We start from the raw sequence: 26,285 nt of genomic DNA, 5'->3' as shown, positions 1-26,285 counted from the left end.
TATTTCCATATTCTGTTTTATTGCAAACAAGGTAGCATGCATATGTTGATGTGGCAGTTATTTTTACCTAACCTAACCACATTGAGCATCTGCCCACTGGAAGGAAACTCCCTTAGCTAAGCTCCACGATGTCTGTTGTTAGGACGATGGAGGAAAGTGGAGAAGGCTGGGGGTGGGAGTTGGGGCTGGAAGTGGTGACTTGTGCACATGACAGATCCCTCCTTCCTTCCTGTATTATGAGCCCTTTAGAGTAAAAAGTTGCCGAGACCCCTCCTTTGAGAGTTGGGTGTCAGCTCCACTTAATTTCTGTAGCCTTGAAATGATTAATTTTAGTGAAATCCAAGTCTAAGAGAAATCTTCAAGGTCTCTACAGAGTTCTTTTTAATGAAATTTGACCTAATGTGTGCTGAATAATTCTTTAAAGTCATATGATCTGATACACGACGGGCTGAATTCCTAATTCTAACCAAACGCTAGGCGTGTGATTGAAAAGTCCCTGGGCTGATGATGAGAGTTGGTGTAGCCAAAAGTCCAGCTGTACCCAGGTGGCCCCCTCCTCTGCAGTAGGAGCTTCTCCAGCCTTGGAGAAGCAGAGCTCTCCTTTGGCCCAGGAGGCTTTACAAGAGAGCAGTTCTCCTCTAAGCCCAGAGGCTTTTTGTGTTTACTATGGGAGAGGCAGAGAAGCACCAGTCAGAAGCATTTTCCCGCACAAGGGGAACTAAAGATCAGTCATAGTGTCAGGGAACCAGGCTGACTTACAAGGTGGACAAAGGTTTACAAATCACTTTTGTTCCCAACTCAGGCTTGGAGTCGGCTAGACTTGAGGGCAAATCCTGCTGCAACACTTGCTTGTTATGTGACATGGATCAGCCCTGTCAACTCCCTCAGCCTCAGTCTCCCTCCCGTAAAAATGGGAATAATAAGAATCCTCTTTGGGTGATGGTGTAAAGATTGCATGAGATAATTCATGAATGTCAAATACTCCCAGCTCTGCCTGTTGCTTAGTAATGGTACAGGGGTGGGAGGGAGAGGGGAGCAGGAGCAGGAGAGGCTGCGATGGTGGAGATGAAGGGTCAAGCTTAGGGTTTGCCACCTCACTCTTTTCTTCTGCAGGCTTCACCTGCCACTGCCTCCTGCATGCCAGCATCGCCTGCTGCAGACTGCAGAGCTGGGGTGGTGAGAGAGGCAGTGGTGTTCTCTGCCTGGGAGCCTTCTCTTTGTAACAAGGGCAAGCCTGCCTCACCCCAGTTTAGAACCTTCCACACCTCTCCACCGTCTGCCTCCTTGGCGGCCACTCTCAGCCTCTGCAAGACCACCTACACTCTCAGCTCCCTTGTCTCTAACTTCTCTAGCTCTTTGTTTTCAACAAACCAGGATGTGCTGGTGCATTGCCTGCTGCCTCAGAGGTAAGCAAGGTATTCAGTGTGCCAATCCTTCCGCAAGGATTGTCTCTGCTTCTAGAAAACATGCCTGCCTTTTGGGGCTCCATCCACCTGGATAGGGCAAGGCCCCTCTGGCAGCTGCTTGGCAAACGGGCTGGAGGAGATGAGGCAGAAGCAGCACTCGCAGGAAGAAGTGATGCTAAACTTTCTGGTGGCAAACTTTGGCATTTCTCTCTTATTCGACAGGCCTCATCTTTTCCAGCCCTCTTCTCTAGTTACTTCTTTGCCCCCTTTTTTCCGTCCTTGGTTTCTGGGGGGCCACCCATCATCCTTTTCTTTCACTCTCAGTTCCTCCCAATCCTTCCCTCATCACTGGTTCACTTTCCTGGTCTGGAGTTCATCGTCAAGCACACTGGAATTCCTAAAACAACCCTGCTTCCACTGCTGCCATGTCACAGATAATTCATTATTCTGATGTATGTGGAGTTACAATCATAAAAAGCCAATTTCCTGGGTGATTTATTGTAATGGGGGGCAGGAGCTAGGATGTTTACCATTTGAAGAAAGAGTCCTGGAAATGGATTAAAACTTTGGGGATAATTTATGGTCAAACCTCAAGGCACACTAATTCAGAGCCAGGGCAATATTCTGCTTGAATAGTTACCCATGTCTTCGGGCCACCCAGGTTGAACTTCCCCTCGTTCTGCCCATGGTTAGAAATCACCTCTAAGTAGCAGCTCCCTGTCAGTACTTGCAATTGTGTCATCTCTGTCTTCTGTTTGATTGACATGTCACACATCATTTATAGGTACTCTGATCCCAGCTTTTTCGCAAAGTGGATTATAAGTCTCTTCCCAGGATGGAGATAGGTAGATTTCAACTCTTGAGATTATGGAAAGAGCCCTGTGCTGGTGTCAGAAGCCTGGGTCTGATACTAGCACCTTCATGAATATTCTGAGACACCTTAGAGCAATTAACTCCTCAGCCTCAGTTTCCTCATCTGCCAAGCAAGACGGCTGGACCAGATACTTCCACTTCTTTTCATGTCAACTATTGCTAATATTCCATGAAGAAACACCCAGAATTGGGCTCTAGAAATGTGTACAGGTTTTTAATCTTCCTCCTTGGAGGGCTGTGAGCTCATGGGCACCCTGGGAGAAAGGCAGGCATGGGTGTTACTTTCTTTAGGGCTGTGTTTCCCCAATACTTATTCAAACTCCAGTGAGACTCACCACTTCTGTATCCTCCTTTCTTTCAGAACTCTCCAACACGTTTTACAGACTCATTGGATGAAGAGTGCCTGAGACACTGAGAGTCAGCGCTCCAAAGATGGAGAAGACAGACGGTAGGCAAGCTGCTTTGTAGGGCCTGGTTTAAGATAATCACTTGGGCTGGGAAAGAATTGTTGCCACAAATCCCGGAAATAGCCTAGGAAAGGCCTGCAGGAGATATCCCCCAAACGGGCAGTGCTGGTAGGCTCAAGCATGTATTTCAGATTTTGTGTATCTCCAGCCCTAGCCTAGGAAAGAGGCACAATATGGTGAAAGAGCCTCCATTCATACCTAAGTGATTCTACAAGTCATTTAATGTCTTTGATCCTCAATCCTCACATGTATCAGTTAGCTTTGCTGTGTAACAAACAGCCCAACAATTTAGTCACTTAAAGACATTAATTATTTCTCAAAATATTCTGTGTGTTAGCAGGGCCATTATTCTGGTCCGGGCTGGCATGGATGATCTTTTCTGGGTTCGTTCACATGTCCATGGGCTTCTGGGTGACTTGGCTGGGAGCTGGATGTCTTAGAATGGCCACACTCACATATCTGGGGTATCAGTAATGACTTGACCACGTGTCTCTCGTCGTCCAGAAGGTTGGCTAGGGCTTGTTCACATGGTGGCAGAAGAGTTCAAGCACAACACAAGAACAGACTGACTCCAATGTGCAGATAATGTTCCAATCTCTGCATATGTCATATTGCTGTTGACCCACTGGCCGACACAAGTCATAAGGCCACCATCCAGTGTCAGTGTGGTAGAGGAGTACCCCAAGGGTCAGATATTACTGTGGCTATCTTTGCAAACAGTTGACCACACCTTGTCTATAAACAGGTATTAATACTATTTCATAGGGTTGGTAAAGAACTGAATTACATAATGCATGGAAAGTTGTTGAGTAACAACTACCTAGCATAATGAATGTCTGCATGTGCCCCTCTTCCTGTCTGCAAGGAAACTTGTGGAAGGCCACAGTCTAGACCCCCATCTCCTGACTTCTAATGAAATGTTTTTTTCTAGATCACCATGTATCAGGAAAAAGAGAGCCTCTAATTCCCCTTGAATCACATGGCCCTTCACGGGCGCAGGACTTAGGGACCTGACATTAGCTCCCGCCATGCCTCTTCTTCCAAATGCAGTTCCCATTTATTTCAATAGTTGCCTTTCTCCCCAGAGAGCTGCCTTTTCAGTGCATCCCTGGCAGTGGTCCCACAGAACGCCCACTCATTCCCTCAAAGCTCCAGGGGCCTGTTAGCCCAGCTGCCTCTCAGTCCCTTCTCAGCACACTGGGGAGGTCTGCTGTCCACGTGATTGCCCACATGAGCTCAAGAAAGGCTCCCTCCTTTCAGCTATGGGCCTCCCAGAACAGGGACAAGCCTTCCCAGAGGGGAAGGCTTCCCTCCTTGCCTTGGCCTTTGGAAGAGTTTCATTTTACTACCCTTCTTTCTGGCTTTATTTTCAGCCACTTTCTCTCTAGTTTCTGTTTTTCCCATTTACTTCAGAGACTGAATTATAGGCTTTTGAACTTCTCTTTCACACTTTAAATGCCTCTGGTTGGTTCGCTCACCTGCTTTACTTCAATTGTCCCTTCGGATAATTACTGTGGTTCTCCCTCCTTACCTTGTCCCCTTGAAGTCCCCTTTTCTCTTTGTGGGTAACTCTGAAGCTGACTGTGTTTGTAGGTCCTATACAAGGATCTAGTGATCTGTTGTTCTCTTAAGCAAGACTCCTTAGGGAATTCCAGGTAGCTCTGAGCCTCCTCTATCTTTCTTTTTTCTTCTCCCCAGACTCACTTTCCCACTTTCTCCAGAATTATTTTCTTGGACTCTCATTCCCTCTTGAGCTGTAGGGAGACAGCATATGCTCAATGAATCCTCGCCTGCCGCATTCAGAACCAGCCCATCCTTGCTGTTAGGGTCCTTCATTGAGCGCCTACTCTGGGCTGTGTTCTCTAGTGCATTCGTGCTAATAATGACAACAACTCTGTCAGTTAGGCGTTATTATCTCCACTTTACAAATGCAGAAATCGAGGCAGAGGGAAATGAAATAATTGCCCCGGAATCACACAAGTGGGAGATGACAGCCAGGATTCAAATCCAGTCAGGTTGGCCATGCATTGGTTTATTTGATCTGAATTTCATTTTGAACAGAGTCAGGTCTTCCTAACTGATTCTCACCCTGGCCCAGTGCCTGGAATTCTGAGCTCCCGCATACCTGTCACCAGGTAGAATGAATAGGAGCAGAGCCGCATGTGAGGGTAGTCTCTCAGCATATCAGCTCAAACTCCCTCATCAAAGCTCAGCATTCCTCTTGTGCTGGGAGAAAAAGAAGGAATGCAGAGTGGCAGGTGGCAGGCAAGGCAGCATGATGGATCACCGTGTGTGTGTGTGTGTGTGTGTGTGTGTGTGTGTGTGTGTGTGTGTGTGTGTGTGCTAGCTTAGGAAAGCACCTATTAAACCTGCTATTAAACCTGTCATCCTTGGTAGCTGCTCAGCCTCACTTGCCCTCCTCTCCCTTGTGGAAGATTCTGCCTTTGAATCTGCTATTTCTTATTTTATGCTATGATTGTATTTGTGCTCTGGATCTGTGCCCAGAGGCCGTTGGGCAAATCGGTGCATTTCTAGTGAATTGAGGCAATAAGCAGATAAATAATGCAGCCTCTCCTTTAGGAGAGCTCTTTGCCTTCTAGGTCATAAATCTGCTCTCTACTTAACTTTAGATAAATATCTCTTCTCTGTTTGGCCTGTCCTTATAATCTGGGGGGCTGTTGAGCAGACCAGTAGGTCTAAGAGTACAGCCAGTGCAACTTGGAAAACTAATGGAGAGCAATATCTTATATTGCCAGTGTGTTTCTTTGCGAGGGGATGAGAAGGTGGGGGAGCAAGTTGGTTTAAAAAAAATTGTGTGGGTCAGCCAGGCGTGGTGGCTCATGCTTGTAATCCCAGCACTTTGGGAGGCCAAGGCAGGCGGATCACCTGAGATCAGGAGTTCAAGACCAGCCTGGCCAAAATGGTGAAACCCCCTTTCTACTAAAAATACAAAAAAAATAGCCAGGCATGGTGGCACGCACCTGTAATCCCAGCTACTCAGGAGGCTGAGGTTGGAGAATCACTTGAACCTGGGAGGCGGAGGTTGCAATGAGCCAAGATTGCACCATTGCACTCCAGCCTGGGCAACAAGAGTGAAATTCCATCTCAAAAAAAAAAAAAGAAAGAAAGAAAGAAAGAAAATGTGCCCCAGGAAATGCCACCATTTGCAACTTTTTTAAACCTGTCCCTTTCCCTCCAGTGCCTTGAGCTCCTCTCACCTTAACCATGTCAGCAGCCTCCCAGCTGATCTTGGAGCCTCTGGTTTGCCTTTCTGTTAATCCTTGGCAAGATGCTGTTTTTGAAATCACATTCAACCAAGTCACTCCCTTGTTTAAAACCCTTCAGTGACTCCCATGACCTAGAGCGTAAAGTCAAAGCTTGTTCGCGTGCATACAAGTTGCTCCATGATCTGGCTGTTGCTGTCCTTTCCAATTTTATCTTTCTCTACCATGTTTTAAGTACCGGCCATATCAGCTGCATTTATAGAACTTTGAAATACTGTGTGATTTCACCCTCCATCCCTTTGCACATTCTCTGTGGAGATCTAGATTTTCTGTCTTGGCTATCTGTTGCTGCATAACAAGCCATCCCAAAACTTGGTGGCTTAATACAATAATTTATTATTAATACAGGCTCAGTTCAGTGATTCTCACTTGGGGTCCCTCCTGTAGTTAAAGTCAGATGAAGGCTGAAGACTTTTTTACTCATGCGTGGCATCTGGGCTAGGATGACTGGAACTGCTTGGGGCTGGCTGGGCATTTCCTTCCCTCTCTCCACTTGACCTTTCTGTGGGGCTGTTTGGGCTTCCTCACAACATGGCAGTCTCAGGAAAGGTGGACTTCTTACATGGCAGCTCACTTCCCAATGAGTGTACATTGTAAGAGACCCAGGTGGAAGCTATGGGGCTTCTTATGACCTAGCCTTCAAGATCTCTGAGCATCTGCCATATTCTTTTGGTTAAATCAGTCACAGGCCAGCCCGGATTCAAAGGCTTGGAATTGTAGACTCCACCTTTAAATATAAAATTAGCTTGCTTGTCCAAAGGGGGTAGGAATTGGTGGTGGTCATCTTGAAGATAAATTGCTACAATGTCTTTTACTCTTTTGTTCTCCTGGCAAGTCCCTATTTGTTCATTTATCACCCAGTCTTATGTCACTTTTGTGTAAACTCATCCCTCTCCTACCTAGGAAAAATTGTTTTCCAAGTCCAAAAAAAATAATTCTGCAGAAACCAGAAAAATAAGTCAGGGAAGAAGCATGTACCATAAGCATGCATCTGTTACTCTCCTTATCTTACTGCATTATTGTGTTCGTGTCTCTCCTGCCTCACCATAAATCCTTTGAAGGCAGAGGCTGAACCTGATTCATCTTGGTGTCCTTAGGGTCTAGCTTAGCACATAGGTGCTCAATAAATAGGTGGTTGAGGTAAGTGAATTGAATCACAGCTATTTTGTAATTTTAACCTAGGGCTTACTACCCTTAAAACCAAGCAATCAACCAGTCACAACATGTTTGTGGAGACCAGCAGTGAGTCATATAAGTCACTTTCCGTTATGGGGCTTCCGTTGTCTATATTTTGGGATTCCACAAAGATAAGCTGAATGTTTATCATGTGAGAGGCATTGTCCCAAGTACTTTATTATTAATTGACTTGTCCTCACAATAATCTCTTTTTTTTTTTTTTTTTTTTTGAGTTGGAGTTTTGCTATTGTTGCCCAGGCTGGAGTACAATGGTGCGATCTCGGCTCACTGCAACCTTCGCCTCCCAGGTTCAAGCAATTCTCCCGCCTCAGCCTCCTGAGTAGCTGGGATTACAGGTGCCTGCCACCATGCCTGGCTAACTTTTTGTATTTTTAGTAGGGATGGGGTTTCACCATGTTGGCCAGGCTGGTCTCGAACTCCTGACCTCAAGTGATCCACCTGCCTTGGCCTCCCAAAGAGCTGGGATTACAGGCGTGAGCCACCGCACCCGACCGTCCTCACAATAATCTTATTTTACCTGTTACTATTCCCACTTTACAGATGATGAGACATAGGAAGGCTAAGTAACTTCCCCAAGGTCACACAGCAGAGATCTAGACCAGGCTCCAGAATCTGTATTCTGAACCTCTGCACTCTCCATTAGTGTTCTCTCCTGAGTTCAGTATTTTCAGAGCCTGTTTAGCAGAATGTCACAGAGGTAATTAGGGGTGTCACATGAGGAATACTGAAGAAACAAAGACTATTGAACCTGAAGAAGAGGTTGCTTGGCAACAGGCCCCTATGGATGCAGACAGTCGAAGGACTGGCTTGTTTCCAGTGTCCTCTGTTGGAGTCAACAGGTGGATGCTGCAAGGAGATGCTGGAACCTTGGTGTAATGGAGAACTTTCTCATCATCATGGCCCCCCAGGGCCTGGGTTCCCCTGGGAAGTCAAGTCCCATTCTTCTGGGAGGATGGATACCAATGTCCCTTTTGACATTAATTGGCTCTGTTACCACCTTTTATCCAGTGTGTGAAAAATGCGATTTCTTTCTTTCTCTCTTCCTTCCTTCCCTTCCTTTCCTTTCCCTTCCCCTTCCCCTTCCCTTCCCTTCCTTCCTTCCCTTCCTTCCTTCCCTTCCCTTCCCTTTCCTTCCTTCCTTCCTTCCTTCCTTTTTTCCTTCCTCCCTCCCTGCCTCCCTCTCTCTCTCTTTCTCTCTTTCTCTCTTTCTTTCTTCATTGAGTTCCTGGCCAAAGGAGGTATTTTCTTACTTGGCATGGGTTTATGAAAGTGAATTTCATGTTTGTTAAGCACTAGGCAGTTTTCAGATGCAAAGAGCGTAGGCCGTGGATGATTACTTGCTCTAGCTCTCTCTAATCTGTGCATACCTGAGGCGCAGGCATCTGCACAAGCTTAAATAATGTAAACGGCATAACTCATTGATACCTCCAGCTTTAGCAAGATTTACTCCTACCAATTTGAGTCATGCAAGTTAGGGTTGTTTTTGCAGATTTCTTTTGTACTGCTGAGCCACTTGTGTATCTTATCCTTTAAACCCTTCCATATCCGTAATTGCCAATTAGTACCCTGATTTGGCAAATTCCTGGCCACTTCAGTTCAGCAATTATATGATTCAAACCCAGAAAAGCAGTACGAGACCATTTTGTTTTGCTGGTCTGCAGGCAGATTCCCCAGTAGAAACCCAGATGACATACTGCAAATTGGAAACCATTCCCTCTCCCTGTTTCCTTGCAGACATTGGCTAAGTACACGTTGATTTAATAAGATGATTTCCCAATACAGCCAAAAAGACTGAGCATCTCAGCATAATTTAGAGGCTAGAACATTTAGGAGAAGTCTCATGTGATAGTGTTAAGTTAAAATCAGAGATATTAGGCCTCATCGCCCTGAAATGTGTAATTAACTTTGTGCTTTTTTTTTTTTTTTTTTTAACTTATCTTATGTCTCCCAGCCAAAGACCAGTCCTCTCAGGTGGATGAAGAGAAAGACCCTCCGAAGAGCCACCCTTACTCTGTGGAGACCCCATATGGCTTTCATTTAGATCTGGACTTCCTCAAGTATGTGGATGACATCGAGAAGGGAAACACCATCAAAAGAATTCCTATCCACAGAAGGGCCAAACAGGCCAAGTTTAGCACTCTGCCCCGAAACTTCAGCCTTCCTGACGGCGGGGCTCACCCACCTGCAGCCCCGCCCCTCCAAAACTGGTACCCCGTGGTGCCAAGGAAGGCATCACTTGGGACACAGGAGCAAAACCAGTCACTGCTGCTTGGTAATGCCCCCCAGGCCTCAACCAGCGGGAGCGAGGTGAGCTACCACAGGAGGGCCCTGTTGGCAGAGGCCACCAGGCAGCTGGAAGCTGCTGAGCCAGAGGATGCCGAGCTCACCCTTGGGAGTGGACGGCCCCAGCTCTTGAGAGCATCCAGCATGCCTGCCACGCTGCTGCATAGCAGGGCTTCTGAGGAGCCAGGCCTGAGCCTGGGGCCCCCCGCCCCTCCTGCCCTCCCTCCCTTTCAGGGTGAAGGCAGTGTCTGTGATGGCACCTTTGGCCCCGCAGAAGGACTGGCAGGTTTCCACAGCTCCAGCCCACAAGCATCAACTTGGATTCCGGAGCTGGTCCAGGAGGGAGCTGAGCCTCCAGAGGGCACGGTGAAGGCTCCAAATCACCTCCCTCTCCCAGGCCCTCCTTTCTCATTCCAGAATGAGCTTGTAGTTCTAGAGGACAAGGAAGATGAACACAAAGCCACAGAAGCAGAGGTGGTGTTCACCCCTGGCTCCCCTACACCAAGCCCTCCACCTCTGCCATCACCCATCCCTGAGAATGAGCTCCTCCTGGAAGAAATCGAGCTCAATATCAGTGAGATTCCACCCCCGCCACCTGTAGAGGTGGACGTGAGAAGCATTGGCATCAGGGTAACGGAGGAAAGCCTGGGCCTTGCCGGGGTGGATCCAGGCAGCATCTCTAGCCTGAAACAGCAGGTCTCTGCCCTGGAGGGAGAGTTGTCTGGAAGAACCGAGGAACTGGCGCAGGTCAGAGCTGCCCTCCAGCAGCAGGAAGAGGAAGTCAAGGCTAGGGAGCAAAGAATTCGAGAGCTGGAGTTCACTGTAGCCCAACTGGAAGGACAGTTTCACCAAGAGAACACCAAAGACACTCAGGGCCAGACGGACGCCATGGTGAACACTGACCCTGTCCATGGACTCTTGACCAGGGAGTCGTGTGACAAGGGCATTGAAGTCAACCTTCTAGGCAGCATTGAGTCTGAAAGCTGGGGGCACCGAGGAGAGGAGAATGGCCTCCTATGGGGGCCAGATGGTCACAAACAAGGGAATCAGAGCCCAGCAGAACATGTGCTTCTGCCCCAGCTGTCACTGCCACAGGGACCCAAGCAGGTCCTTACCCCCTCTGTACATAGCTTCCTCTCCACTGAACTCAGGATTGAAGAAGCAGGCTCTGAACAGGAAGAAGGCCCTCAGGGAGGAACCAGGGGAGCAGGAGGCTTTCTGTGGGGCAGCGAGAGAAAGACTCCCCCAGCAGGGAGGGAGGAGGCCTGTTCCGATCTCCCAGGGAAGGAGCACCCGGGAAGGCCACCGAGCTCGCCAACGGATGCCACTATTGGGCAGTACCTGAAGAAGATCCAGGAGCTCCTGCAGGAGCAGTGGAACTGCCTAGAGCACGGGTACCCGGAGCTGGCCAGCACCATCAAGCAGCCGGCCTCCAAGCTCAGCAGCATCCAGAGCCAGCTGCTGAGCTCCCTCAACCTGCTGCTGTCGGCCTACTCGGCCCAGGCTCCCCCACCCAAGGAGCCGCCGGCCTCCTCCTCATCCCCGCCGATGGGTAAATACCATCAATATAGGGGCCTGAGACAGGGAGCCATTTCTCCTTCACATGATGAGGCAGAGGGAACAAGGTTTTCAATTATATTAATGAGTTTTTAAAAAGATTTTAGCAGCTGGGAGCAGTGGCTCAGGCCTGTAATCCCAGCACTTTGGGAGGCAGAGGTGGGCAGATCTCCTGAGATCAGGAGTTCAAGACCAGCCTGGTCAACATGGCAAAACCCCATCTCTACTAAAAATACAAAAATTAGCGGGGCGTGGTGGCGGGCGCCTATAATCCCAGCTACTTGGGAGGCTGAGGCAGGAGAATCACTTGAACCCAGGAGGTGGAGGTTGCAGTGAGCCGAGATCACACCACTGCACTCCAGCCTGGGTGACAGAGCGAGACTCCATCTCAAAAAAAAAGAAAAAAAGAGTTTAGTACTTCCGGGAACCCAGTGGAATAAAAACTGATGTGTGCGACAGTGGAGGCTCAGGACCTCTACTCCTGCCTTTGCTCTAAGGTTGGGTCTGACTGTGGGGCCACTGACTACAGCTGTATGGATAGCACAGGGCACAAAGATGCCAGCCAGGGAGGGCAAATGAGAGTTGAAAGCCAGCCCACACTCCATTTGCCAAGCCTTGCGCTGCAGCACCACATCCACCCAGAGGGGGCTGTTCTCATTTGCATTGTGCAAAGGCAGCGTCTGGGGCCAAGAATGGCCCTGCTGCGTGGACTCCAGACCTCTTCCTGGGCTTTTGCATTCCTGTGTTCCTCTCTGGTTCCTGCACAGTAGAGGTTTTCTCTAGCCTGGTTTTGGAGGAGCATTATATTGATATCTGGTATAGTTCACTGAATATTTTCTCTGCGTGCATGTGTGTGTGTACATGCATGTGTGTTTACAGGGGCAGGAGATTGAGTGCTGCTCACACATGGAAATGGGCCCTTCGGCTGAGCAGCACTTCCTGTTGTAACAGATCAAACCCTCTTCACTGTTGGGTAAAGTGGAACCACATTTTGCTTTGCGGAGCAGCATGCGAGTCTGCTTGCTGCCACAAATCACACTTTGGCTGCTTTCTCATTGTTTCGGTGCTAGCTCTAGCCTTCCCCGTTGGGAGCCGCCTCCCGTCCTGTTGAGCACAATGCAAGATCTGTGTCCTTGCTCGTGTATCTACTGTGAGCACGGTGTCATCACCACCCCCACAACCCTAGTGTCAATATGCACTTGTGAGCCAGGAAGGACAACTGAGGTGCCCTTGAGCAGAAGTGGGTGCTAGACCATGAGTCCAGAGGCCTACGTTCTGCTCCTGCACTGCCATTCACTGAGCAAGTCTGGGCCTCAGATTTCCCAGCTGTAAGACAGGGACAACAATGGCACCTACGCCACACAGTTCTTCATGCACACCTAGAGGGGCGTTGTTAACAGAGACAGTTCTCCCGACATTGAGCAGAAAGCAAGGCTCCTCCAACAGGTCCCCAAAACATTGACTTACATGATCTGCTTCCCTGTCCCTCTTTACCTCTCCACACACCTGCAACCCTTGTCCCCTCAAAGCAATATCCTGGTTTTGCTACATTCCCATGCATCCCCAAGATCATTCTAACCTGTGATGTTGTGTCTGCCTAGAGATCTCCCCGTCGACCAGCCTTAAATCCATAATGAAAAAGAAAGACTATGGCTTCCGTGCAGGAGGTAATGGGACCAAAAAGAACCTTCAGTTTGTTGGGGTTAACGGTGGGTAAGCATCGCTTGTGAAGCTCAGACTGCCTTTCTTGCTACCTCTCCTGCTATTGTCCTTTGCACTCTCTTTTCCTAGCGGGAGGCATCTGGTTTTCATTCCTCTTCGAGGGAATTAATTTCAATGGCCCTTTAAAACTCCATCTCGGGTTTGCATGCGTTTGGCTTCTTGCCAGCTGTGGTGGTCTGTTGAAACCTCTGCTTTTAATATGTCTTGGCTTTGATCTTCCCCAGGGCCAGGACTCCAGGTGGCTTCTGGGAGTTTTGGGGGTATACGGGCCCTTAGAGGAAGACATTTAACCTGAACCATAAAACTGAAACTAGTACAAATTCCGTTAATTCGTGGAACTTCAAATTTCGTCCATTTAATTTTTTTCTTTCTTTAACTTCCTGCAAGCCAAACCCAACTGTTTGGGGATGAAGAAAAACAACTAGACTATTGACTTAGAACATGAACAAAACCTTATATATTCTATAGAATTGAATGTTTGATTTAGAATATTTTCTAAATCAGTCATTCAACAAACATTTATTAAATGCCAACAGTGCACTCGGTCGTGGAGATTAAAAAGTCAAATAAATAAAGGTCCATGCGTTTAGCTCACAGATAACAGAAGTAAAGATGAAATGCTGATGTGCTGAGATAAGTTCTGTTAGGCGAGGAAGCACAGGATTCTGTGGAAGCCCAAACCCTGAAGCCTGAGTTAAAAAAAAAAGAAAAGGAAAAGAAAAGAAAAAAAAAATGATGAACTGGGTGTCACAGGAGAGTCACTGTTCGCACTTCCACTAACATCTGACACGGGATCGTGTGCTTTCACAATTCATGTACAGAAAAGGAGAATCAGCCTAATCTCAAAGCCTAGTGTAGGTCATGTCTCTCCCCAGCTTAAACGCCCCCAATGGTCCCCAGTCTGCATCCAAACGTGGAAGAACCAAATCATGGCTCTGCCCAGCCTTAGCCCTTGCCACTGCCGTGCCTTCCCTCCCTCCAACGGGCTGAGGTCAGGCCCATCTCAGGGCCCTGGCACTTGCTGTTTCCCTGCTAAAGGCCCCCTCTCCTGGACATTCCTCAGCATTTGTTACTCCAGTACAGTGATTCTTAGCCTTTGTTACACGCTGGAAACCCCACGGGAGCTTTTAAAACATCCCAGTGTCTGGGTCCTTTCCCTGAACACTCTGGTTTAATGAGTCTGGGTGCAGTCCACATACCGGGAGTTCTAAATACCCTCAAATGATTCTAGTGTACCACTAAGGTTAGGAACTTCTGCTCTAATTAAAGTAGCCACTCCTCTTATCTTCTATCGCATGGCTCCTTTTTTTTATTTTATTCATTGTTTTTATCACTACCTGAATATAATATTTGTTCACATGTTCATTTTCTGACTCTACCTTCTAGAATATAAGCTCCACCAGGGCAGGGACTTTGGTATAGGATTTAGAACTGCGCCTGGCATACAGTAGGTGCTCAATAAATTCCTGTTGAATGAATAAGTGAACTTCCAGGCAAAGTTTTTATGCAAGCAGTTCCAAGATGAGCACTGTTTGGTAAATGTAATATGCCCTCCACTCTCTTAATCACTAACATGAAAGGTTGTTCCATGCATAATAGAGGAAGAAATGTCTGGGGTTTAAGTAAGACAGAATGCAAGCACACCAGGGAGCAGACTCAGTTTGCAAATCCATTGAGCACAGGGACTTTGTGTAGAGGCCACCATTCAGAGAAGGGTCCTTAGGGGGTTCAATGGAGGCCATGGCCACCAGTCCCTGTGGCTGTGTCCAATGGCCCAAGAACCTGAAAGCATCTTACCACCAGCATTCCCCATTAGGGATCTCCTGTTGAATATCAGTAGAGGAGTCAATAAATCTTCCAGGACTTTCCTCCATGGCCTCTGGTCTGCCAACTCAACAGAGTCACTTATGATTGAACGTAAGGGTCACTACCAGGAAAGAGGGCCACGAGTCAAGTGGCCTGTGCTCTCCTTTTTGCTGCTCCAAGCAATAGTTCAAACAGGCTGCAGCAAGGACAGGTAGGTGCTGTGTTGGGGTATCCCACGGAGCACTGGATGTAGGTATGGAAGAGTTCGTGCCTTGCCAGGTGCAAGCTGGGCTGGAGCAGGCTGAAGGGAGGTCTCGGTCTCACCCGGAGATGTGAAGATTTGCAGGCAACTTGGCGAACTCAGGGTGGAGGTGGGGATGTTTTGGCTGGAGTTGGGCCCCTCTCCGGACCTAACATTAGGATTCCACAAGCAAATGCTTCCATGAGAACGTTGGATGGCCTGTCTAGATCACCGAATGCATCAGCCAATGAGGGGACAGGCTGCTCGTGGGTTTGCTGCAATGAGCACAGTTAATTATTTTGACAATAAGCACAGTTAATTGAGTCTCCCCAAATAGCTTCTCTGCACCAGAGCCAGGGCCCTTTACTGCATGTCTTTCTGACACTAAGATTCCTGGGAGCCTGTCACCCTGCCGGCAGGTGTAGAGAGTGGGGGAGGAGATTAGCAAGCTGCAGAGTGTTACTCGAGGCCCACCCAGCTCTCACTGGTGTTGACACGGTTACTGGGCAGGAAAGACAGGACGAGTGATCTTTGTTTCCTACCCAGGTATGAGACCACCTCAAGTGAGGAGACCAGTGGTGAGGACAGCTCCCCAGAGGACTTGTCTGACAGCGAGGCTGAGAAGGAGTGTGACGGCCCAGATCACAAGCACGTCAAAGATGCCCACCTCACCTGCGAGGCTGGGCAGGGCATCCCCAAGGGCACCTGCCATGCTGCCCAGGAAAGTGGGCCTGGGGAAGAAGTCCCCTACTCCAAGGCCGAGAGGTGAGCAAATGGACACAAACGCGGGCACTTGTTCCTCTGAAAAAGGTCAAGGGCGTATATCTACCCGTTCATGCGATCATTTTGTTCATTCATGTACCCATCCATTTGCCAGTGTTGTTTAAGTCTCTGTTTCATGCCCACACTGTGCACTGGTTGAATGAAGTAGATATATGGCTCCTGCTTTCGTGGGATGTACTGTCACAGCCGATATCTACCTGTAAAATCAACATTTACCTAGCGCTGAAACTGTGAAGGACTTTACAAGTATTATCCTATATACCACTTTCAACAGTCCTGCAGGGCGGAAGTTATTGTGACCTCCCCACTCTACAGTTGTGGAAACAGAGACTTAGGGAAGTGTGGGGACGCGGCTAGCAGAGCGGGGACCCCAGCCTCAGTCCTTCTCATTGTTACCCATAAGCTTTTCTGTCTGTCCTGTTGACCATGCTGGCTTTTAAAGTGATGTGTCTTTTTTTTTTTTTTTTTTTTTTTGAGACGGAGTCTTGCACTGTTGCCCGGACTGGAGTGAAGTGGTGCGATCTCAGCTCACTGCAACCTCTGCCTCTCGGGTTCAAGTGATTCTCCTGCCTCAGCCTCCCGGGTAGCTGGGACTACAGGTGCTCACCACCATCCCCAGCTATTTTTTTTATATTTTTTAGTAGAGACGGGGTTTCACTATGTTGGCCAGGCTGATCTTGAACGCCTGACCTCGTGATCCACCCGCCTCGGCCTCCCAAAGTGCTGGGATTACAGGCGTGAGCCACCGCACCTGGCCAGTGATGTGTCTTTTAAAGTGATGGGAGCAGCCAGGCACATGGCTTACAGCTGTAATCCCAGCACTTTGGAAGGCTGAGGTGGGAGGATCCCTTGAGGTTAGGAGTTCAAGCCCAGCCTGGGCAACAGAGCAAGACTCTGTCTCTATTTTAATTAAAATATTATTTTTTTAAGAACAAATAATAAAAGTAAAGTGATGGGAGGTCTTACGGGAGGAAAAGAAGAGCACTGCCTTTGGAGTCAGGCATACCTGGGCTCAATTCCTGCCTCTGCCACGGTGTTACTTTAGGCAAAGTCCTTGAGCTATGGTTGCCTCAGTTTCCTCATCTGTCAAATGTGCATAATAGCAACCTGATAGGTTTGATTGAGAACTACATGAGAAAAAGCAAGTAAATGCCTATCACAGCGCCTCCCACATAGTAGGCTCTCAGTAAATGGTAGAAACAAGACGGTTATTATCATTATCATCACTATCACCATCTCCAACCTGGCTGCTGGAGGAGTGGTAAACAGTGAACGGGAGCCGATTGTCACCCAGGTCACGGCTGCTCCAACGTGGCAGCAAGATAAGGATGGGCCAAGTGAGTCGGCTTCTTTGTGTCCAGCGCCCTTAAGCCTCACCTGAGGCCTCTTGGTGTTGAGCCTGCCTTCAGACCAACACGGGAAGAGTGCTTGTCACTGTGGACACCCCAGCTTCAACGAGTCTCATATTACTGACTCTATTAGTACTTATGATGTCCTTCATGGAAGAATAACCTGAAGAAATTTTCTGGTATGGATTGGATTCTTTGATTTTTTTTTTTCCAGTCACCCAGGCAGAAAATGTTTGGTCCAAAGTCAGAAAGACAGGCCTCCCCTTCCCAGCATGCCAGGAAACGCAGTCAGGCCTGTCCACCACCCCCTACCACGACCCCCACCTAAATGCTTTGCTTATCGGCCCCAGCCCCTGGCAAAAGCAGGATTAAATGGGCAACACACTTGGCTCATCTTCAGAAGCGTTCAGAAGCCAAGTTACACCAGCGCACACCGTGGTCACTCCGGATTTCTGAAGCTCGCCCCCTCCTAGGGCAGTTGCCTAGTTTGGATTTTTGAGCTGCTGAGATGTGAAAGAGGAGGAGAAAGTCTTGTTTATCAACATGAAGAATGATTATATAAATATGTGTATATATATTTGTTTTATTTAGATATAAACCCTCAGAAGAATTTCTTAATGCATGCCGGGCACTGAGCCAGCATCTGCCAGAAACTGGGACCACCACGGACCAGCTCTTGGTACTCTAATTTTTCATTGTCATGTAAAGATTTCCCTTCTGTTTAAGACGTTAGCTCTGCCAGGGTGACTTTGGTCCCATTCAGTGGTGTGAGGCAGGCAGTGGTGTGAGTGTGCAGTGGTGTGAGTATGCAGTTTACAATGTGAGGCAGTAGTGTGGGTGTGCAGTGATGTGAATGGTGTGAGTGTACTGTGTGAGGCAGCGATGTGAGTGTGCAGTGATGTGAGTGGTGTGAGTGTGCAGTGTGAGGCAGTGGTGTGAATACAGTGGTGTGAGCGTGCAGTGTGAGGCAGTGGTGTGAGTGTGCAGTGGTGTGAGTGCTGTGAGTGTACGGTGCACAGTGAGGCAGTGGTATGAGTGTGCAGTGGTGTGAGTGTTGTGTGTGAGGCAGTGTTGTGAGTGTGCAGTGGTGTGAGTGGTGTGAGTGCAGTGCACAGTGAGGCAGGGTGAGGGCAGGTGGGTGGTGTGAGTGTGGGCAGTGGGGGTGGTGGAGTGGTGTGAGTGTGGTGACAGTGGGGGTGGAGGGCAGTGGTGTGAGTGGTGCAGTGGGTGTGAGTGGGTGTGAGTGGTGAGGTGCAGGCAGTGGTGTGAGGCAGTGGGTGGTGTGAGTGTGCAAGTGGGTGGTGTGAGTGGTGTGAGTGTGAGGGTGCACAGTGAGGCAGTGGTGTGAGGTGCATGGTGTGAGTGGTGTGAGTGTACGTGCACAGTGAGGCAGTGGTGTGAGTGTGCAGTGGTGTGAGTGGTGTGAGTGTACGGTGCACAGTGAGGCAGTGGTGTGAGTGTGCATGGTGTGAGTGGTGTGAGTGTGCAGTGCACAGTGAGGCAGTGGTGTGAGTGTGCAGTGGTGTGAGTGGTGTGAGTGTAGGTGCACAGTGGGCAGTGGTGTGAGGGGTGGGAGTGGGTGGTGGAGTGGGGGGTGGAGTGGTGGTGAGTGGTGGAGTGCACAGTGAGGCAGTGGTGTGAGTGTGCAGTGGTGTGAGTGGTGTGAGTGTAGTGCACAGTGAGGCAGTGGTGTGAGTGTGCAGTGGTGTGAGTGGTGTGAGTGTACGTGCACAGTGAGGCAGTGGTGTGAGTGTGCAGTGGTGTGAGTGGTGTGAGTGGTGTGAGTGTAGTGCACAGTGAGGGAGTGGTGTGAGTGGCAGTGGTGTGAGTGGTGTGAGTGTCGTGCACAGTGAGGCAGTGGTGTGAGTGTGCAGTGGTGTGAGTGGTGTGAGTGTAGGTGCACAGTGAGGCAGTGGTGTGAGTGTGCAGTGGTGTGAGTGGTGTGAGTGTACGGTGACAGTGGGGTGGGTGGGTGGTGGGTGGTGTGAGTGTGCAGTGGCAGGTGAGGCAGTGGTGTGAGTGTGCAGTGGTGTGAGTGGTGTGAGTGTGGTGCACAGTGAGGCAGTGGTGTGAGTGGTGTGGTGGGGGGGGGTGGGAGTGTGCGATGGTGTGAGTGGTGTGAGTGGTGCACAGTGAGGCAGTGGTGTGAGTGTGCAGTGGTGTGAGTGGTGTGAGTGTACGTGCACAGTGAGGCAGTGGTGTGGTGTGCAGTGGTGTGAGTGGTGTGAGTGTACGGTGCACAGTGAGGCAGTGGGTGGTGGGTGGGTGAGTGGGTGGTGGGAGTGGGTGGTGAGTGGGTGAGGGGCACAGTGAGGCAGTGGTGTGAGTGTGCAGTGGTGTGAGTGGTGTGAGTGTGCAGTGCACAGTGAGGCAGTGGTGTGAGTGTGCAGTGGTGTGAGTGGTGTGAGTGTACGGTGCACAGTGAGGCAGTGGTGTGAGTGTGCAGTGGTGTGAGTGGTGTGAGTGTACGGTGCACAGTGAGGCAGTGGTGTGAGTGTGCGATGGTGTGAGTGGTGTGAGTGTGCAGTGCACAGTGAGGCAGTGGTGTGAGTGTGCAGTGGGTGGTGTGAGTGTAGGTGCACAGTGAGGCAGTGGTGTGAGTGTGGTGTGAGTGGTGTGAGTGCGTGACAGTGGTGGGTGGTGTGGAGTGTGGGGGGGGGGGTGGTGGGGTGGGTGGGTGGTGGAGTGTACGTGCACAGTGTGAGGCAGTGGTGTGAGTGTGCAGGCCAGGGCCCATTCCTCTGGGTGTTCTCTCCTTTACCCAAGCACGGCTGTCTGAAGTGATGGGTCATGCTGAGGAAGTGGAGCCCGTGGATATGCACAAGAAAGCAGGCCGGGGGCTCAGAGGCACTTCCCACGTGTCATTAGGCAATGCACCATGAGTGTCTGTCATCAAACTCTGTGGCTTAGGCTCACGATGGCCCTGTGGTTTGAGAGGACTGTGGGCAGAGTGTGAAAAGCATGTAGAATGGGAACTGAAGGTTCTATTCCCAGGACCCTCATCTGTGAGATATTGGGCGAGTCAGTTCGATGCTCAGGGCCTCTGTGTTTCTTCATCAATAAAATGAAGGTGGGGGTGGCATGTCTGCATTCCTCTCAAACCCTGACGTTTAATTCTGTAGTCATTACTGTTTTTCTTGAAGTGTACCTCTGGGTCAAGAGACTGAAAACAAAGCAATACGCATTTGCTCCTTCACACCTTCATGGCTTACAGAGATTTAAACACATAGTGATTCTACTTTTAATCAAGGGATATTGGCACAGACACATTTTCCCAAGTTATGAGAGCAGCTGTAAGACCCATGGTGGAACAACCCGTAAGCATTTTAAAAAGCCATTTTGCTCTCCTTTGCAAAAGAGCCCTAGAAGTAAAAACGATCAATTCATCAGTGTTTATTTCTTACCCAACTCGTTTTTGTTATTTTATCTTAGCTGATTTGGCAAATAGTTGTTCCCTAAAGAACCAATATGTAGGGCCAGGGCCAGTGTCTCACGCCTGTAATCCCAGTACTTTGGGAGGCCAAGGCAGGCAGATCACTTGAGCCCAGGAGTTTGAGACCAGCCTGGGCAATATGGCAAAACCCTGTCTCTATAAAAAAATACAAAAAATTAGCCTGGCGTGGTGGCACGTGCCTGTAGTCCCAGCTACTCAGAGGCTGAGGTGGGAGAATCACCTGAGCCCCAGAGGTTGAGGCTGCAGTGAGCTGTGATTGCACCACTACACTCCAGCCTTAGCGCTGGAGTGAGATCCTGTCACAAAAACAGAGAAAGAGAAAAAAAAAAAGAACCAATATGTGATGTGGATGTTGATCAAAACTCCTGTCACTTATTCTTAATTGAATTATTGAACTAAGGTCTTTCTTAGCTCTTCATTCAAAATCCACCACTCAGCTGGGCGCAGTGGCTCATGCCTGTAATCCCAGCACTTTGGGAGGCCGAGATGGATGGATCACCTGAGGTCAGGAGTTCAAGACCAGGCTGGCCAACATGGCAAAACCCTGTCCCTACTAAAATACAAAAATTAGCTGGGTGTGGTGGCCTGCGCCTGTAATCCCAGCTACTTGGAAGGCTGAGGCAGGAGAATTGCTTGAACCCAGGAGGTGCAGGTCGCAGCAAGCTGAGAACATGCAACTGCACTCCAGCCTGGGACACAGAGCGAGACTGTCTCAAAAGAAACCAACCAACCAAACGAACAAAAACAAAAAACAAAATCCACCCCGTGTTCCTTAATATTAGGATCTTTCTCCAGATTTTCTTGAAGATCCCATGGGTAAAGGAGATACTCTGATTTATAAAAGTGTTTCAGCCACAAAAGATTCCACTGATTCTGCTCTAGAAAAGTGATCAGAGGATATGCAAGCCGGGCACCACACCCATGTTAGGATCAAAGCACCGGATACTGTCTCCCTTACCCCCACCTTAGAGAAAGAAGCAGGTGTGTAAGGACCTCACTCTGTACGGCCATGGAAGGTAAGGGGCCAGCCCCCTCTTACTCCCATTTTATAATAGGACAAGTAAGGATCAAAAAGGTTATATGACTTCCAAGGTCCCACAGCTGAGCCAGGGATTTTTATTTATTTTTATTTTTATTTATTTATTTTTTAATTTGAGACGGAGTTTCGCTCTTGTTGCCCAGGCTGGAGTGCAGTGGTGCACTCACACGCAACCTCCACCTCCCAGGTTCAAGCGATTCTCCTGCCTCAGCCTCCTGAGTAGCTGGGATTACAGGCATGTGCCACCATGCCTGGATAATTTTGTATTTTTAGCAGAGACACGGTTTCTCCATGTTGGTCAGGCTGGTCTTGAACTCCCGACCTCAGGTGATATACCCGCCTCGGCCTCCCAAAGTGTTGGGATTACAGGTGTGAGCTGCCGTGCCCGGCTGAGCCAGGGATTAAACTGTGTCACATCGATTCAGTGACTCCCAAGTCTAGGACTCTTCCCGGCATGAGTATGAAATCATTTATCATAATCACTTCTCAATAGCTTCTCCTCCCCATTAGGTAAATACCCTTTAAACACTGAGCTCATATCACACACAGAGTTGATGTCATTGGCTCTGGAACTCTTCTCGTTCATGGTCCCAGAGGAGCTGAATGCTGCAGATAGCAAGGGTCCTGCCATGGGTTCTTAAACCATTTATTCTCAAGGTCCTTGCAAAGCTTAAAAGCCAAACACGTCAAGCACACCTGTTTGGGTTTTATTTCAAGCATAAATTGGGGATGTTGTTTGCCTTCGCATGCATGTTTCCCATTAGTAAGATGTTTCGATTTTCCAGCTATGCCTATTAAACACACGCAGGTGTCCTAGTGGAGTCTGGGGCAAGGTCAGTGTGGGCTAGCTGGGTGAGGGGGAAGGAGAGGGCCTTTGTAATTGTGCGCATACCAGGGGTGTGAGCTAAACTTCCCGCAGACTCAAACTTTTTCCAGTTAAGTGCCTTGTTACTGGTTACTAGGCCGTCCTCCCGGTCTTCCTTTCCACTCCCAGAGGGGGCTGATCGCACAAGTACAAAGTATGTTGCTGCGTTCCTAGCCCCACCAGCTCTGAGCCCTTCAGGAATAAATCACATGGCAAGCTGGAGGGAGCCGAAGGGACAGAGGCCAAAGCTGTCTTTCCTTGTGTAAGGGAGGAACTCTTGCTGGCCGGGGAACCTCTTGGAATCGGTCTGTTTTGCGGTTCCAGAGGCAAAGCTTGAACACCGTCAGTCAAGAGTGGTTCCGCGTCTCCAGCCGGAAGTCGTCTAGCCCTGCCGTGGTGGCCTCCTACCTCTGCGAGGTCCAGCCTCACTCCCCACACTTCCTGAAGCTGCTTGTCAACTTGGCCGATCGCAACGGGAACACGGCCCTTCACTACAGCGTGTCCCACTCCAACTTCTCCATTGCGAAGCTGCTGCTGGAGACAGGTCAGAAGTGGTTGCATTCATACAGTCTGGGTCCCTCCTTGAAGAGCAGGGCAATTTTTAAAATTTTTCTCAAAAATTTCAATAGCTTTAAAGGTACAAGTGGTTTTTGGTTACATGGATGAATTGTACAGTGGTGAAGTCTGGTCTTGTAGTATACCCATCACCCAAATAGTGTACGTGGTACCCAATAGGCAGCTTTTCCTCATTGCCTTCTGCCCTCCCCTCTTCTGACTCTGTGGTAGAATTGTCCATTATGCCACTCTGTATGTCTTCATGTACCTGTGGCTTAGCTCCCACTTATAATGAGAACATGCAGTATTTGGTGTTCTGTTCTTGAGTTACTTCACTTAGAATAATGGCCTCCAGTTCCATCCAAATTGCTGCAAAAGACATTGTTTTGTTCTTTTTCCTGGCTGAGTAGTATTCTGTGGAATGTATGTATGTGTGTCTGTGCATACATGTATATATAACATTTTATTATATGTATATGTGTGTATATATTATATATTTATTTTATATATAGATAACATTTTCCTTATCCACTCATCGGTTGATGGGCATTTAGGTTGATTCCATGTCTTTGCCGTTGTGAATTGTGCTGTGATAGCATATAAATGCAGGTGTCTTTTTGATAGAATGACTTGAAGGGCAATTCTTGTACCACATTTCTTTCTGGCAAGGAAATGCTTCACTGTTGAAAGTTCCCTCTGTGTTCCAGGAACTGGACTAGACCACTTTGCCTGTGTTTGCCTCGTTTGTTCTTCACAGCATTCCTGTGATGTGGGTATTGTTCTCATGTTGCAGCTAAGGAAACTGAGGCTCAAGAATTATAAAACTTGCTCAGGTTACAGTGTTGGTCAAGGGTAGAGTCAGGTTTTATACTTAGTCTGTCCACCTCCAGAGCTATATACCGTACTGCCTCTAGGGAAAATGGCATTTTCCCATCTTCAGAAGATACTTTTTAACAAAGGTCATGGCTCCATTTGACCAATTTGACTCAACTTGATTCATTCATCTTTCATCAGATATTTATTCACTACACATGAGATCCATACTGGCTACTACCAGGGATGCAAAGGTGAGCCAGGTGAGCCCTCTGCTTCCTGGGAGCTCACAGCCTAGCAATTGGGATGGAGCTGGATGGTGGCTCATGAAAGAGAGATAGAGAATGTGATTTAGGAACTGAAATGAGAGCGTGTCTAGTTTAGGGAGTGGCAAAGGTGCACTGGAGCAGGTAGGGCTCCAGCAGGCAGGCAGTCTTCCAGGCAGAAGGAACTCCATGGAGGTTAGACAGGGAAAAATGCCTGGAGACCAGAAAGCTTCTAGTTTGGATGGGATGGGAGTTAAGGTTGGAAGGGTGAGTTGGAGCCACCACATGGAGAAATGGAGGACCTAGGGTGCCAGGCTGAACCCTGCTTGGAAGGTCCCAGGAAGTCAGTGCAGGTTTTTTTTGTAGGAAACTCCATAACCAGCGTAATTCTCTAAAACAGTTATTTGACAGTAGGGGTGGGTTAGTGAAGGGAGCAGGAGAGGAGGTGGCAGGGCAGACAGGAGGCCATTCCAGAGGTCCACAGAGAGGTAGTGAGGGCTTGTAATAGGTGAGGATGGTAGGAACCAAACAGCAAAAAGCCATTGGGAAGTCAGGCATGGTGGCTTACGCCTGTAATCCCAGCACTTTGGGAGGCTGAGGCAGGCAGATTACTTGAGGTCAGGAGTTCAAGACCAGCCTGGCCAACATGGCAAAACCCCGTCTCTACTAAAAATACAAAAAAAAAAAAAAAATTAGCTGGGCATGGTGGCGTGCACCTGTAATCTCAGCTACTATGGATGCTAAGGCAGGAGAATTGCTTGAACCCAGGAGGCGGAGGTTGCAGTGAGCCAAGATCACGCCACTGCACTCCAGCCTCCAGAGCAACAGAGCTCCAGCAACAGAGCAAAACTCTATCTAAAAAAAGAAAAAAAAAAAAAAAAAAAAAAGGCTGGGCGCAGTGGCTCATGTCTGTAATCCCAGCACTTTGGGAGGTCGAAGCAGGTGGATCATTTGAGGTCAGAAGTTCAAGACCAGCCTGGCCAACATGGTGAAACCCTGTCTCTATTAAAAATAGAAAAATTAGCTGGGTGGTAGTGACGCATGCCTGTAATCCTAGCTACTCAGGATGCTGAAGCAGGAGAATCGCTTGAGCATGGGGTGGGTGGAGGTTTCAGTGAGCTGAGATAGTGCCACTGCACTCCAGCCTGCACAACAGAGTGAGACCCTGTCTCAAAAAAAAAAAAAAAAAAAAAGCCATTGGGAAGGTAGTGCCCGACTGGTGAGGTGAGTTGGAGCTTTCTGTCAAGCCTGGATGGTTGAGAAGACAGTGGGCTGCAGGAGGAGAAGGGCCAAATGTGGAGGAAGCAGAAAGGATAATTCAGTTTGGGGCAGATTTTTAGTTTCCAATGGATCATCTCTGCGGAGATGTGCAAAGGCTATTGAGAATACAAAATGAAAGGGCAACAGAGCTTTGGGTGGGGCCAGCCAGAGCACATGCAATGAGGCCTTTAGGAGAGGAGGCCTCTTTTGCTCTTGGTTATCCTGTGCAGAGAGAGAGAGAGCACGCCAGTGGAGGAGACCTAGGCAGAGTCGTGTGATAACTAGAAGAAATAAGAGGATTGTAGCTGATGGGGAAGAACAGCCCGTGAAAAACAAAGATTGTCAACTGTGTCAGATTCTGCAGGGTCCCTGAAGGATGATGCCTGGGTTTGGCAGATGGAGGGGACAGGGAGTGCCACTGGTGACTTTGGAAACAGCTGCTTTAGGGGCATGTTGGGAGGAAACCAGCTAGCAGAGTGGAAGGAGCAAAGCGACAGGCTTGGGGAAGGCAGCAATGGAGTGTCTTGGCTGAAGGAGGCGGGAGAGCCTATGGAGAGTTGGTTTTGTGTGTTTGTTTGGGGAGAGGAGCTCTGAACATATTTTTTGACTGAGAAGGAGAATCCAGGAAAGAAGAGGAACAGATAAGGCGGGGGACAGAGACAGGGAATGAGAGACAGAGAGACACACAGAGAGATGGAGAGGAAAAGAATGAGAGACAGAGACAGGCAGAAAAAGAGAGAGAGGGAGAGAAAAAGGAAGAGAGATAGAGACTGACAGAATCAAAGACAGACAGAAGAAGAAAGGTGAAAGATACAAAAAAGAGAAGCCACTTGGCAAAGCAAGGTCTGGGAGGAGCCGGGAAAGCCTGGACTCCACAGCAGAGGCAGGTGAGGGCAGCCGAGGCAAGACGCTGGGCTATTCATTTCTCTGAGATGGAAGCAAAAAAACGAGAAAGTGGTTAACAGTGCAGAGAGATGTTGAGGAGAGCAGGGAGGTGGAGGCCACTGGCCTCAGATGGCCTCGATCTCCTCAGGAAAGTGCGAGTAGAGTCAGCGTTACAGACTG

At 48.8% G+C, this 26,285-nt stretch overlaps 1 protein-coding gene across 2 annotated transcripts in view; it reads left to right on the top strand.

Annotated features, from left to right (window-relative positions):
* Positions 1–26,285, top strand: part of KANK4 (KN motif and ankyrin repeat domains 4) — an 85,915-nt gene that overhangs the window by 36,307 nt on the left and 23,323 nt on the right. The window contains exons 2-7 of one of the 2 annotated variants that reach the window (XM_003265163.4): positions 2,641–2,727; positions 9,179–11,062; positions 12,669–12,780; positions 15,383–15,601; positions 17,560–17,647; positions 22,651–22,870. In XM_003265163.4, the coding sequence (XP_003265211.2) occupies positions 2,712–2,727; positions 9,179–11,062; positions 12,669–12,780; positions 15,383–15,601; positions 17,560–17,647; positions 22,651–22,870 (2,539 nt within the window). In that variant the 5' untranslated portion in view covers positions 2,641–2,711. The remainder of the gene's footprint in view (positions 1–2,640; positions 2,728–9,178; positions 11,063–12,668; positions 12,781–15,382; positions 15,602–17,559; positions 17,648–22,650; positions 22,871–26,285) is intronic. The other variant, XM_030812495.1, reaches the window with a different exon arrangement.

This window comes from Nomascus leucogenys, chromosome 5, assembly GCF_006542625.1.
Source record: "Nomascus leucogenys isolate Asia chromosome 5, Asia_NLE_v1, whole genome shotgun sequence".
In the NCBI taxonomy this organism is placed as follows: domain Eukaryota; kingdom Metazoa; phylum Chordata; class Mammalia; order Primates; family Hylobatidae; genus Nomascus; species Nomascus leucogenys.
Note: the sequence above shows the minus strand (reverse complement) of the source record. Positions and strands in the feature narration are given on the sequence as shown.